This window comes from Diaporthe batatas, assembly GCF_019321695.1.
Source record: "Diaporthe batatas strain CRI 302-4 chromosome Unknown Contig00011, whole genome shotgun sequence".
Taxonomy (NCBI): domain Eukaryota; kingdom Fungi; phylum Ascomycota; class Sordariomycetes; order Diaporthales; family Diaporthaceae; genus Diaporthe; species Diaporthe batatas.
In genome coordinates this window covers 535,001-547,753 of record NW_025408558.1, presented here as the reverse complement: position 1 = coordinate 547,753, position 12,753 = coordinate 535,001, and the positions used below count along the sequence as shown (strand labels likewise).

The following is a 12,753-nucleotide window of genomic DNA, read 5'->3' as shown; positions in this document are numbered from 1 at the left end:
AGTCTAGAGCATCTGTTGCAGCATCGCGAGCCGCGCCTCCACCGCGTTCTTTCTCACGAGCTGCCTAGTGAGGTCTTGTGCAAGGCATCAATTATGCACTCCGTCCTCCTCCCATGGTCGCCGCCGCCGCCCGCAGCATCTTCTCCAAAAATGGTGCATCCCGGCCATAAAAATAGGCATCGACAAGTAGCGTCACTTGCCACAGTCTTCGCTCGAGTCAATGGCCGCTCGGTCCCGAGCAAGAGGGCAAGCGCTCTGTTCTAGAGCTTGCAACCTTCCCAAGACAGACTCAGGAAACTCGAGCTGTCCAGGATGGATGGCTCTTGACAAAAATGCCGCACGAATGGCACGCGTCAACTTGATGAACAAGTCATCTTGGGCACTATAAGCGCCGGCGCAGACTCGTCGATTGTCGACTGTCGCCTGATAATCTTGGAACGAAGGATGGCAAGTATGTCATGTAATCTAACGGATCTTGAATTCCTGGCTCTAGACAGAACTAATCTGAAGTATGAGCTGCGATTAGACATGCGTCCAAGACAAAGGCGTCTAGAGAAGTAACTGTATGGTGCCATCGATGGGTAGTAACTAGGGCTGTGCCAGCGGTGGCAACCGGACGAATGACATTCAGATGAATGTGACCTCCCACGGTCGGGAAAGCTTGGTCAACTGTACCCGACCGTAGAGTACAGTGCTCCACCTGCGTCGGCATTCTCGAGAGACAAGAACGAGGTGGATCGGCCCGATCTTACAGATGGCCTTCCCTATCTCAAGGCCACGGGACCTCAGCTGACAAGAGTGAACATACCATTCAGAACCCATCAGAGCGTCCAAGAGTCCCAATCGAGCTGATCATCATGAGAACCCGAACCGCGCTGGCCAACAGCAACATTGTCGACTTCAACATCACATGGTCTCTGAGGTCTCAAGTACCGAGGCAGTCGGCTTGGAATCTTCCGGTCGTCAACACCGCCGTCATTGGAGTTTCCGGTACCAGCAAACCTCTCGCGCTTTGGGGGTGATTGCTCCTTCATGACTTCGTCGGCGTCCCCGTCGTGCATTGAGTCCAGGCTACGCTTCTGCGGGGCAGATTCTGCGTGGTGGCTCGGGCCGGGAGTCGCGCTGCGGCCGAGGGTGTGGCTTCGTCTTCTCAAGATGTTGTCATCGGGTGAACCCTCTCCCTGGGTCAATGGCGCGATGCTCATCCGCTCTAGCAGAGGGCCAACCTCATCAGAGACGGGTGTGTCCTGCCGGTCCTCCTCAACTGAGGGCACGATGAAAGCAGCTGGGAGGGATTCCGACCTGCTCTCTTGCAAGGCCAGTTCCAGGGCCTCCTCTTCCGTGAGGTCTCCATTGATGCGAACATTTGCCTCGGATGGTAAGTCTCGGGGACGGACAACTGGTGGTCCGGCACGTCGTGGTGCTGGGACGCGCGGCGCCTCAGCATGGGTGGGAGGAGCCCTCTGGACACCATCCACCTTCTCCAGCCAGGCCCGGAGATGGTCATAGATCTCTTTCACAGCACAGGAAGGGAAAGCATTGCCGATCTGCTTTCTTATTTGGGTTTTGTTGCCCTCGAATTGATGCGAGACTGGAAAGCCCTGTAGACAAGCAATCTCACGCAACGTGTAGTCGCGGAGTCCACTGAAGTGTGAGACGCCCTGAACACCCCCGCATGTGATGGTCTTTGGCAGAGGAGCATTGCCATCACGTGGCTGGTCGTTTCGAAGGGTGGCGCGTGCCACATCGTGCAGTGGGTCTCGGCGGCTGAGACCTCGAATGGCCTGAGCTTCCGTCACGAAAGGCTTCTGACTTCCAGTCGGCGTCCGGGCGTGGGTAGCCGGGGGCCACGGGGGCAACGGCTCTCCGGGGCAGGAACCGATCATGATGAACCTCTTCCGAGTCTGTGGCAAACCGTATTCCACGAGGGGAACCACCTTCCTTTAAATGAGTAATATGGCTCGTTAGCTTGAGCGCCTAGGCTGCAATGTAAACGTTCTTTTGAAGACTCACCAGCGCACGGAGTATCCTAGCTCCGTGAGGCCTTGGACCAGATTATTCATAAACCCTTCGTGCGTATCGTGTGTGATCCCAAATGTCTCTTCGAGGGTCAACAACCTTTGGCGGCACTTGTCGATGATCTTCTCGCAAGCGGTGAATGCGTCCTGGGCTAGCTCATTTACTCGCCCAGCACTTGCATGCGAGTACGACTGTGGACTGAAAGGTTGGCATGGTGGGGACAGATGAAGGATGTCAATCGGGTGAGTCGTCCAGTGGATTGCAGCATCATTAATCCAGTCAGTGATGTGTTGCTCAAACGTATGGGCACCTGGAAAGTTGCGTCGATATGTCGCACAGGCAGCAGGGCAGTTGTCCACACCAAATACAAGCTGCCAGCAGCTTGGTTAGCTGAGATCAAGGATTCAAACAGCGGAGGCTCACCTTGAAACCAGCCATGACTGCGCCACGGGAAACACCGCCCGCACCGCAGAAAGTGTCACCAAATGTAAATCGCTGGTCTTGTCCGGACGCAGAGGGCTTGTGGGAACCGCCGCGTTGGGTTTTGCCCCGCCAGTTGAATCTAAGTGCTTTGTCCGACTCGCGTTTTCCCTCATCAGCCTCTGCCTCTCTCAATCGGATGTATGCTCTGTCGTGGCTAGGTTTGTTGTCTCTTCGGGCGCGAGCGTCCCGATACTGTACGCAGAACTTCCCGCGACACACCAAAGGTGCTTTTGTCTCCCGCTCTTGGACTGTCTTATTGCGCCACCGTCGGTAGTTGACGTAGTTGTAAACGTCCCACATAGCGTTTGTCTTGACAAGTGTCCGCAGTCTCAAGATGTCTTTAGGGCTGAACTCGATTTGACATTGAACATTTGCAGGGCGCTGATCGTGAAACTCGGTCTCGAGGACCTGGCTCACTTCATTTAACCGTTTCTTCAGCATGCCGCGCAGGTTGCGATTGCGGGTGTATCCGAGCCCACGGATGATCACGCTGCCATCAGATTTGGAAACCCAGATGGACCCGATATCGACAAATTGAGCCTGTTTTAGACCAGTTAGCAACATCCAAAAACTATAGCGACAAGAACGGTGGGCACTATTCACCTTCCAGTTGCCAAATGGCTCACGAAGCTCCACGCAGGTGCCCGGCTTGAGGTCCATATCTCCAAATTTGTACATCGGTGCTTCCCGATGGCTGAAAATGAGAGGCGCATTTCTTGCAGCGTGGGAGTTACTCGAGACTTGCTGCGAACGAACTTCTTCAGTGATGTCAACGAGGTCGAAATCTTCGAAACGCTGCTGGTCATCGCTGTCCACAGTTGCGTTCTCGCTGGAGCGAAGCGCAGCCTCCCTTTGAGCTTGCATCCCTGCCTGACGCCGGAGACTCTGCTGTCGAGCATAAGCATCTTCACCTCTGCCTCTAGACGAGGCGATGGGTTGTCTGGCGGACCCTGGAGGCCGAACTGAGCCTGGAGGATGAGGGTTACGATACATCGTGGTTGGTTTTGAGAAGCTGAAGAAACCGTAACTTTAGGCAAACAGTGCTGAGAAAGCCGGTACAAGGTAGAATGGGCAAGACGGTTGCTTCTTGCGATACAAGAGGCTTCGTGGGCAGGCGAGGTCCAGCGCCTGCTGCCTGAGAGTGGCTGGGATTGGTGGAAGGACTTTGTAAAGACAGGTTTGAAGTTTTTTTGGTGCCCAGGTGTCGATTAGGGCGACATAAGACCATGTCTAGTGAGCTCTTGAGCCCACTGTGAAACCGAGGAGAAAGAACAACTTTGAAGTTGCGGTGTGGAGTACAACCTGTGCAAAGGTGACGCAAAGGCCAACGGTTTCAGGAAGTGAAAAACAAGCGTAGGCAGGAAGAAAAGTAACCAGGAAATAGAAGGTCTGCCGGAAAGTGACTTGACCGAAAGAAAGTGAACGCTCCTGGCAACAACGGCAAGTCTTCCCAAGTTGGGCACCTCAGAACACTTGTCCAGCAGATAGGAAACAGAACCGTGATAGTTCCTGAAGTGAAAAGAGGCCAAAGAGTCAGACGTAAAGCTTCGAAAATTGGAGGTTTATGGGCGATGCTGGAAGGAAAAGATGGATTAGGCAGACAGCTTTTCAGACGAACATTGAACTCCGTTCGAGTTAAGCAGCAGCCCTGGAGGCTGGCACATCCAGTACCTAAGTACTACGAGGACTGGCCCCAGACTACATCTGCATTTTCTTACTTCATTTGCTGCGATCACAAACTTCAAATCCTTAGGAAGTTCAATGTTACCTCATGGGCTCGGGCCTGCAGGTCCACTCTCCGTTCTGCGAGTGCTCATCTCCGATCTCCCTGGATAGCTCCAACCCTCACAATTTGCCGTCCTGCCACTTCTAGATGACTTCCATGCTGATCGTTGATTTTAAAGTCTTTCCCTGTCTTCAACCCCTTTTCACCACGCTGTATCTGGGAGACTGACAGGACCCTCCGCCTACTGCCCAGGTGGTGCAGCCAGTGTCACCGAAATGGTACCAAGATCTGGGAAACGCTGCGAAAAGGTAAAGGAAGAGGGAAAAGCGAGAGGCGTCCTAAAATGCACTCAGACCACGACAATTTGTCTCATGACAGGTAATGCTCAAGGACAATGGTACCTAGGAACCTCTCCCGTCAAGTTCGACGTGATGCTGAGCTCGTAATTCCCACGGCACTCAAGCCAATTCATGGCGCTGACACCTGTTTCCGACGATTTCAGCGCGCATTAGAAGAATGAGACACCTCTTTAAAATTCCGAATCATTGATCATTCCGGATGAGCTATGCGCAGTGATCGGTTAGCATGAAATCTCGACCATGATTTTGCTTTCCTGCAGCATTGGGCGCTGATGTGGCAGACCTCCAAAGTTGGATGCATACATTCCCATAGCTCCGATTAGAGTATTTATCAATTTAGCCTTGGCCCAATATTTCAGAGCGATCTACAGAGAACTCGTTTGTAAAGGGACCTAGACCATGCCTGGGTGGTTTCGTGGTCATGGCTACCAGCGCTCAGTGAGACATGCAGGGCGCGACAGGAATGAAACGCCACCATGCCAATGTCCTGAGAACGGAAATAACAACACATTAGGATGGGAAGTAATCAAATGGACACATCCTCCTTGGTCGTGATTACTTTTCTACACTCGGCTCACTTCTAGGTCAACAGCCATCACCGGAAGAACCAGGTCTATCCACGATGAAACTCGACATCTACTGGACGACTCTCCTGGTCATCCTACCGACTGTGGTACTCCTGACAGGTCGCAATATAATAGCTCGGCCATTTGCACGGATTCGGTCGAAGTGGCAAGAGGTCGACACCGAGGAGAAGCCACCCGAGTATGAGTCACTGCCACCGGTCGATGACGGGGCGGACCCAGGAACCAAAAATGGCGATGACCTCAAAAGATTTAGGAGGGGGTTCCTGAGCATATATCTCCTCGTCATGTCCTCCGAATGGCTCTCCGGCCCATACCTGTACGCACTCCTCCGCGACGACAGGGGTCTTCCGGAGCCCGTCGTAATCGGGCTCTACGCCACCGCGTATACGTCAGCGGCAGTCTCGGCATTGGCAGTGGGTTTCCTCGCAGACCGATATGGGCGGCGTAAAGCGTGCCTGGCGCAGTGTGTGATCCACTCCTTGGCCTGCCTGACGGTCGTGTTCGGGGGCGACTGCCTCCCTGTGCTGTTCCTCGGAAGGGTGCTGGCGGGCACGGCGCTGACGCTGCTGTGGACCGTGTTCGAGAGTTGGATGGTGACGGAGTGGAACGCAAGAGGCCTGGGCCGGGGCGGTGCGGAGGGGGGGCTCAGCGAGATGTTTGGTGTGATGACCAGGACTAATTGTATGGCTGCCATCGTCGGCGGACTGTTTGGACATTGCATGGTCTCGGCGATGGGGTCGAAGATGTGGCCATTCTGGGCGGGAATTGTGAGCCCTTCCCATCCGGCAACCCTGAGATGCTAGCAGCTATTGAGTATAGCAGTAGACTGACGGGTCTCTCTAGGTTTGCGAGGGTGTCGCGGCGGTCTTGATGCTGAGGCGATGGGTAGGCATGCACAATCTTGAGACACGCAAAAAAATGAGACTGACGGCACGGACAGAACGAGAATTTCGGTGTGAGCCAGCAGCTCCAGGGAGACGACCGCCAGCTTGCTGAGCCTGACGAGAGTCGAACTGGACGGCTTGGGGGTCAGTGCCCGACGGGATCGTTCTGTCCATATCCCTGCTAATGTTAGAATCCAGATGGCCGTATCTGGGCCTTGACCTTTGTGACGTGCTGCTTCGAGGGCACGGCGTACCTTGTCATCTTTCTTTGGCCGAGCGTCTTGCAGGGGGCGCATGAAGCCTCGTCTGCCGATGCTGGCCCTGCCGAGATACCCTACGGTGTCATCTTCGGGTCTTTCATGGCCGCGATGATCATCGGTGCGCTCGTTTTCAACGCGTCGCTGAAGTCAATCAGGACTCCCGCTGCGCCAGTATGGCTCCTATTGGGTGCCATTGCCCTGGCCTGCCTCAGCCTGTTGCTGTTGTCGGTCCTTCAGGTCGAGGTCGCGCTCTACTACGCGTTCCTGACGTTTGAGGTCGCGAATGGTATATATGTGCCCAGCATGGCGTACATGCGCGGTTTGGTGGTGGATAGTAAGAGCCGCGCCGGGATCTACGGCCTGATGAAGATACCGCTCTTTCTTTTTGTCATACTCGCCCTTGGAATCACGGCGGAGGGTGAGTCGTTGATTCTGGCCAATAAGTTGACGCGCATTTGCTGACAAGAAGATTAGGCAAGGGTTTCCGGTGCTTCGTGTTCGCCTCCTCGTCGATGTCTCTTCTCTGTGCAGCCATCGCACTACTGGTTGAATTTCAGGGCAGTTTGCGTGAATCAGGTGGATGTGTCTCTCAGGGAGTGTCTGAGCACGGAGATGTCGACGGTGGCAATGTCGAGCCTAGAGATGAAGTGGATAAACAAGGCGAAGAGGGTCTGGAAAAGACGGTTGATGTTTCTTCATAGGCCTGGGCAGGAAGGGTATAATTAGATTCCTCTGTCATGGTAGGTAGAATTGCTGCCCGGAAAAGCGCCTCGGCTTCGCATTTGCCTATCGGTGGCCGTTCGCTATTTCTTCCTCTTCGTCCTCCCATTCCCCCTTGTTTTCAGCCTGCTCATTCGTAATGGCCTCCGCGTCGCCCTCGAGTCCCTCGCTGTCAAAGCCATCCTCATCCATGTAGTCGTACGCGTCACTCCCAAGGTCGTCGAGGTCCATCTCGCCGTCGTCGCTCTCTGCCTCTCCATCCTTCTGGCCCTTCTGGCCCCGCTTCGCCTTGCGTTTCTTTTCGACATTTTCCCGCTGCTGTTGCCTCCTGGCCTCCTTTTCTTGCTTGCGCTTCTCCCATATCTTCTCGAGTTCTTTTACCTCCTCCTTTGATTTGTTGATGTACTCGTGCCACAGGACCTTTCCGCCGCAGAGCCCCTCCTCGACTTTGGTCAATCGCAACTTCATGCGCGGCCCCAGTTCGACAAGCTTGACTGCCCGACGTTCCACCCTGTCATTGGACTCGGCTGCTTCGTCCTCTTCCTCGTCCTCCTCGGCTGCCGCGGCGGCAGCAGCAGCCCGTCTTGCTGCGACCTTCTTCCGCTTGTCGGCTTCGAGCACCTCCACCTCGGCGTCTGTGTCGACCTCACTACCGCTGGTGGCATCGGTGGTGTAGCCGTCGCCATTTTCGCCCCCTATCATGTAATCTGCGATGTCCTGCAGCTTGCTCAGATTTGGGAGTTTACCCTTCCGGCTCTTGCTGTTCATTAACCTTTCTGCCGCATTCAGCCTCTTGACAGCCTTCGAGACGCCTGTGACCTTGGTTGTGATGGCATAGTGTCGGAAGTTTATTATGTAAGAACCGTCATCTTCTGGAGATCGCTCACGGTTGAGAAGCAGCACCCTACGGATGGACTTCAACGGCGCAACCTGGGGGTTGATTGGTGGGAAGAGGCCGTGGAACACGCTTGTGACAAGTGTTTCGAGGTGTCGGGGTATCTTTTCCGAGCCTTTGCCAGGCTCACTGGTCAATGAATTCATGACGAGCTGAAAATGGTCAGCAGATGTCCGCATGGCCAGTTTGACGGAGCAGAGCGTACCAATGGTGGAGTGATGTACTCCTTGCCGCCACCCAGGGGGTGTTTCTGTGCGCGCTTGACGTCTCTTGCCAGCGAGTACTTTTCAACTCGGAAGTTGAGTGTTGGGCCTTGGGGCGTGGTCGCCAGACGTAGGTTGGTGTTTCCGGACGACGACCTCGAGAAGAGCATCAGGTGCGTGACACCCAGAGGACCGCACATTGTCACGTAGTCTCGCAGCTTGTTGGCCTTTCGTTCTTTCAGTCGACTGGCCGTACCGGGCTCCATCACCCTGCGCACATCCGTGGCCAATTGGCTGATGCTCGAGCCAACCTCGCCTGCGCCGATCCGGATGACCATGCTCTTTGGGTCGTTCTTGTCGATCTTGCCTGCTGAGACTGGGGCGCCATTTTTGGCATTGGGGTTTGCCGCAGCATGGGTTCTCTTCTTGACCCTCTTCTTCGCCATTGTGTTGCGTGGTGTGGTTGTGGTTGTGGTTGTTGTCTGGTGGTTGCAACGAGGAGAGCACGCAGGTCTTGTGGCCCAGAGTTGTTTGAGGGCAGGCTGGTTGCTACACTTTGCAGTAGCTCTCCCAGAAAAATTTCAGGTGGGGCCCAACGATAAGATGGATAAGCATCCCTGCCTTGTCGTGAGTCTCCAAAAAGGACAGGCCCCCAGGTGCCCCCAGGTGCCCCCTAGTCCTCTAAAAGCCAAGTCAAGCCCTGCAAAGCCGGTTCAAACATGTGCTCTCGCGCTAAGAAGCACTGGTAGACCCACAAAAAAGATTGAATCCCGAGGACTGCGGATGGCCTCCTGCCGTTCCCCCTCCATCATCACCCGCCAACTGCACACAACACATCCCACCCGGCAAATCGATCTTGTTCGCACAACACAGCGGCCAACTGCCTACAAGACTCCCAGCTTCTGCGAGAAGCCACTGAGACAACCACGGTTTGCCATATTTGCCCTGCACCGCGACCATGTCGGCTGTGCAGTCGGCGAAGCGACAGAAGATCTCCCACGCATCTCCTGGTCCAGCGTCACCCTCGGCCGCATCCCCGCAGTCTTCTGAGGGCTCCGATGCCTCGGACGTTGAGAATGAGGAGATAGGATCTGCTGAAGATGCCCAGGCTTCCAAGACCTTCAAGGACCTGGGCGTCGTCGACACCCTCGCCGAAGCATGCGCATCGCTGAAATACGAGCATCCCACTCAAATCCAGGCCGAGTCGATCCCCGTCGCCCTACAGGGTAGAGATATAGTCGGCCTCGCAGAGACGGGTTCCGGAAAGACCGCTGCGTTTGCCCTGCCCATCCTGCAGAAGCTGCTCGACAACCCGCAACCCTTCTACTCCCTCGTTCTCGCCCCAACGCGAGAGCTGGCGTTCCAGATCGGCAAGACGTTCGAGGCTCTGGGCGCAGTCATACGATTACGAGTCTGCACTATCGTGGGAGGCATGGAGTTCACACCGCAGCAGATTGCCCTGGGGAAGAAGCCACACATCATCGTCGCAACTCCTGGTCGAATTTTGGATCACATGGAGCGGACTAAGGGCTTCAGCCTGCGCAATCTGAAGTATCTGGTGTTGGATGAAGCCGACAGGCTGCTCGAGCTCGAGTTCGGCCCCGTTATCGACGTAAGTGCATCAGCATAGTCTAAGTGTGGGTGCTGGGCGGTTTGCTCACACGCGCAACAGAAAATCCTCAAATTCCTGCCCCGCGAACGCAACACATTCCTCTTCAGTGCGACGATGAGCTCAAAGGTCGAGAGCTTGCAGCGGGCGTCTCTCCACGACCCGGTCCGGATTAGCGTCAAAGATACCAAGTACCAGACGGTCAAGACCCTGATCACGAACTACATCTTCATTCCTCACAAGCACAAGGATACCTACTTGATCTACTTGATGGCAGTCGAGTTCCCGGGCCGATCGGCGGTCATCTTCACACGCACCGTCAATGAGACCCAACGGCTTGCTATCCTGCTCCGTACATTAGGACTTGGGGCCATCCCCCTACACGGCCAGCTCAGTCAGTCGAATCGACTGGGTGCCCTGAACAAGTTCAAGACAGGTAACAGGAACATTCTCGTAGCGACGGATGTTGCGGCACGTGGACTGGATATTCCAAATGTCGATCTTGTGGTGAACTATGACTTGCCCGGTGACAGCAAGACGTACGTTCATAGGGTCGGCCGGACGGCCCGAGCGGGCAAAAGCGGCCGCGCTCTCAATATCGTGACACAGGTGAGTTGCTTTCAGCCGTATATGATGCCTTGGGAGACGAATAATTGTTCACACAGTTACAGTACGACGTCGAAGTGTTCCAGAGGATCGAGTGGGCTCTCAGTGACAAACAAAAGGAGTATCCTACTGAGCGAGAGGAGGTGATGGTCTTCAAGGCCCGGGTCGAGGAAGCACAACGCCATGCCAAGAACGAGATGAAGAACCTCCACGCAGACCGAGACAGTGGCAGGAAGGGCGCCACGTTGAAGGGCCGCCACCGATCAGCCCCAGCCGGAAAGGGTGGGAAGAGGCGGCGCGACGACATGGATGCTGAAGAGGGCTAGTCTCCCCCAAAAATTAAAAAATGATGTAGCCAGACATCAAGAAAAGCTTCAGTTCTATTGAGATTGGCTGGCGTTCTGATTCAGCCGACTGGTTTCCGAGGCGGCTCCACCTTGCGGCTTCCGCAACATTCTGTACACAGCCTTGCTCAGAAACTGTCTGCTTTTAATTATATGCTTGTGCGTTCAAAGTGGAAGTAGCCTCAAAGTTCCACACTCGATGCCTCGAGGAACTGCGCCGCAACGTGAAATGCCGCAGTCTGTCATCTCTTCTGGTTGCTGACAAGTGAGCACCCACTGTTCACAATCCTACAAGCAGTGCTCGGTCCACTCGCCGGTCAGCTCGCCAGCCGAGATCCACCCAGGCACTCGTTTTCGAGAGAAAAAGGGAAGTGATTTCCACACATGTGATTCCTGCCTCCGCTGCGCCGTACTTCCGCCTCCAGAAAGAGGTCCACATATCACCAACAGACCAGGACGGCTTCCTGCATTGGACAAAAATATGAGGCCAGGAAATGATCGAAATCTCCACAAGTGGTTGGCTGCCCAACAACCTTACCTCTGCGGGCGCGTCACCCTCCACCATGAGCAACCCCGGCACTTGAAATGCTTGGTGACATCGTGAGCTGAGTAGCAGCCGGGCTACTTTGTAGACTAAGATCCAGCTCCCTGCGGCGCAGCAGCAGCAGCAGCAGCGCGGGTGTGTCGTGGTGCACCACTTCCCGTCAGCGCTACTACCTTGCGTTGGGTCCTCTGACCTCTCCCTGCTTGCCTTTCTGACTGTTGGCTATTTCTGGATCAGCCTCTTGCATTGCCCGATGTGAGCCATGATTTACTAGGCTTATAAAGGCGTTTGCCGTCGCTCCGGCAATGCTTGTTTTTTTCTGGTTATGGGTTCCAGATTCACGTCTCTCCCTCAGAAGAGGCCCGGTAATTGTGCTTCGAGGACCTCTCCGCTGCTCTATACTCTACACCCTTAGCACTGGTCAATTAATCCACCCAACGTCACCATGACCTTGAACTCCATATGCCTCAAGGTCTCCGTCGGCCTCCTAATGGTTGTCTCCATAATCGAGCTCTCCCTCATCTCCGCCACTGTCGGCTTCCTCTCACAACGTGCCAAGGGCACATTCGACGTTGTATCTGGTGACTCGACATACCCCATCTCAGGCGAGCCCGCAAACCTCATCGTCGACCAGGGCCATACCAGTAACGGTGCCTCGGGAACGGCCTTCATCATCATCGGCTGCTGCGGATTTCTCGCCCTCTGGCTACGCGACCGCCCGGCATACCACGCCAAATCCTTCGCTGGCATCTTCAGCCGGGGCTGGTACAGACTGTGGCTTGGGCTCAACGTCCCTGCGCTCTTGTTGACGCTGGGAGCTCTAGCGTTCACCTTTGCCGTAGCTAATGCCCATGACGGTCAGAGGATCGATCTCGGGGTGGCAAGAGGGCTGAACGGCGAGGCCTACTCGCCAGAAACTTGGACGCCGCAGAATTGGTTCGACGCGCTGCTGAAGCTGGACCTCGCGAGCCACACCGACAGGAATGACATCCAGCGGGTGTACAGGATCGCTAGGGGCTGGCAGTATAATCTGATCCCCTTCTTCATTGTGCAGCTTGCGCAGACGGTGCTGGCTTTGTTGGAAGCATCGAGAAAGAGGAAGGCCGAGAGGCAGTACGGCCACGATGGTGCTAAGAACGATCTTGGGTATGCCGGCAAATGAATGGGCTTGCATATTTTCCTCAGCTCAGGCTTATATAACTTCTTTGGCGAGGTTTTCCACCAGAGGGTACAGAGTTGTTGGCCACTCATCTCATTTGCCTCGTGGTTATATTTCCATGTATCAGCGTCAGACGCACTTGTGTGCATCGCTCTGGTCATAGATAACTACATGAAAGACAATATGATAAAATGCCGTGACCTGTTCCGGCAGGATGAGTGGATCTTGGTATCCTCCAGGGCTAGTATTTCTGCCTTGTGCATAGACACACATACCTAAGTATGTACTGCATCCGCATATGTACAACTGTTACACCGTCCGGGACCTGCCCTTCCAATGTGATCAAATGCCGTCT

At 54.9% G+C, this 12,753-nt stretch overlaps 5 protein-coding genes across 5 annotated transcripts; 3 read left to right on the top strand and 2 right to left on the bottom strand.

Moving 5' to 3' along the window:
• Nucleotides 1-821: 821 nt before the first annotated feature.
• On the bottom strand, nucleotides 822-3,366 carry KVR01_009520 (uncharacterized protein; the record flags this gene model as incomplete). Its single annotated transcript, XM_044793962.1, has 5 exons — nucleotides 822-1,941; nucleotides 2,014-2,390; nucleotides 2,443-3,042; nucleotides 3,106-3,185; nucleotides 3,339-3,366. 5 exons carry the CDS (start codon nucleotides 3,364-3,366, stop codon nucleotides 822-824), a joined length of 2,205 nt encoding a protein of 734 aa, XP_044642022.1.
• Nucleotides 3,367-4,909: 1,543 nt separating this feature from the next.
• KVR01_009274 (uncharacterized protein) lies at nucleotides 4,910-8,718 on the bottom strand. The gene is made up of 3 exons (XM_044787381.1): nucleotides 8,139-8,718; nucleotides 6,313-8,085; nucleotides 4,910-6,236 (listed from the first exon to the last, which is right to left on the bottom strand). Exons 1-2 carry the CDS (start codon nucleotides 8,580-8,582, stop codon nucleotides 7,105-7,107), a joined length of 1,425 nt encoding a protein of 474 aa, XP_044641776.1. The 5' UTR covers nucleotides 8,583-8,718; the 3' UTR covers nucleotides 4,910-6,236; nucleotides 6,313-7,104.
• On the top strand, nucleotides 5,210-7,019 carry KVR01_009519 (uncharacterized protein; the record flags this gene model as incomplete). The annotated part of the gene is made up of 5 exons (XM_044786152.1): nucleotides 5,210-5,941; nucleotides 6,018-6,059; nucleotides 6,115-6,202; nucleotides 6,257-6,736; nucleotides 6,793-7,019. The coding sequence occupies 5 exons, from the start codon at nucleotides 5,210-5,212 to the stop codon at nucleotides 7,017-7,019; spliced, it is 1,569 nt and encodes a 522-aa protein (XP_044642021.1).
• An 11-nt stretch (nucleotides 8,719-8,729) lies between the features above and the next one.
• KVR01_008993 (uncharacterized protein) lies at nucleotides 8,730-10,865 on the top strand. The gene is made up of 3 exons (XM_044791025.1): nucleotides 8,730-9,748; nucleotides 9,809-10,354; nucleotides 10,417-10,865. The coding sequence occupies exons 1-3, from the start codon at nucleotides 9,095-9,097 to the stop codon at nucleotides 10,675-10,677; spliced, it is 1,461 nt and encodes a 486-aa protein (XP_044641495.1). The 5' UTR covers nucleotides 8,730-9,094; the 3' UTR covers nucleotides 10,678-10,865.
• Nucleotides 10,866-11,481: 616 nt separating this feature from the next.
• Nucleotides 11,482-12,715, top strand: KVR01_009543 (uncharacterized protein). Its single transcript, XM_044783601.1, has one exon. The coding sequence runs from the start codon at nucleotides 11,685-11,687 to the stop codon at nucleotides 12,399-12,401; it is 717 nt and encodes a 238-aa protein (XP_044642045.1). The 5' UTR covers nucleotides 11,482-11,684; the 3' UTR covers nucleotides 12,402-12,715.
• The last annotated feature ends 38 nt before the right edge of the window (nucleotides 12,716-12,753 follow it).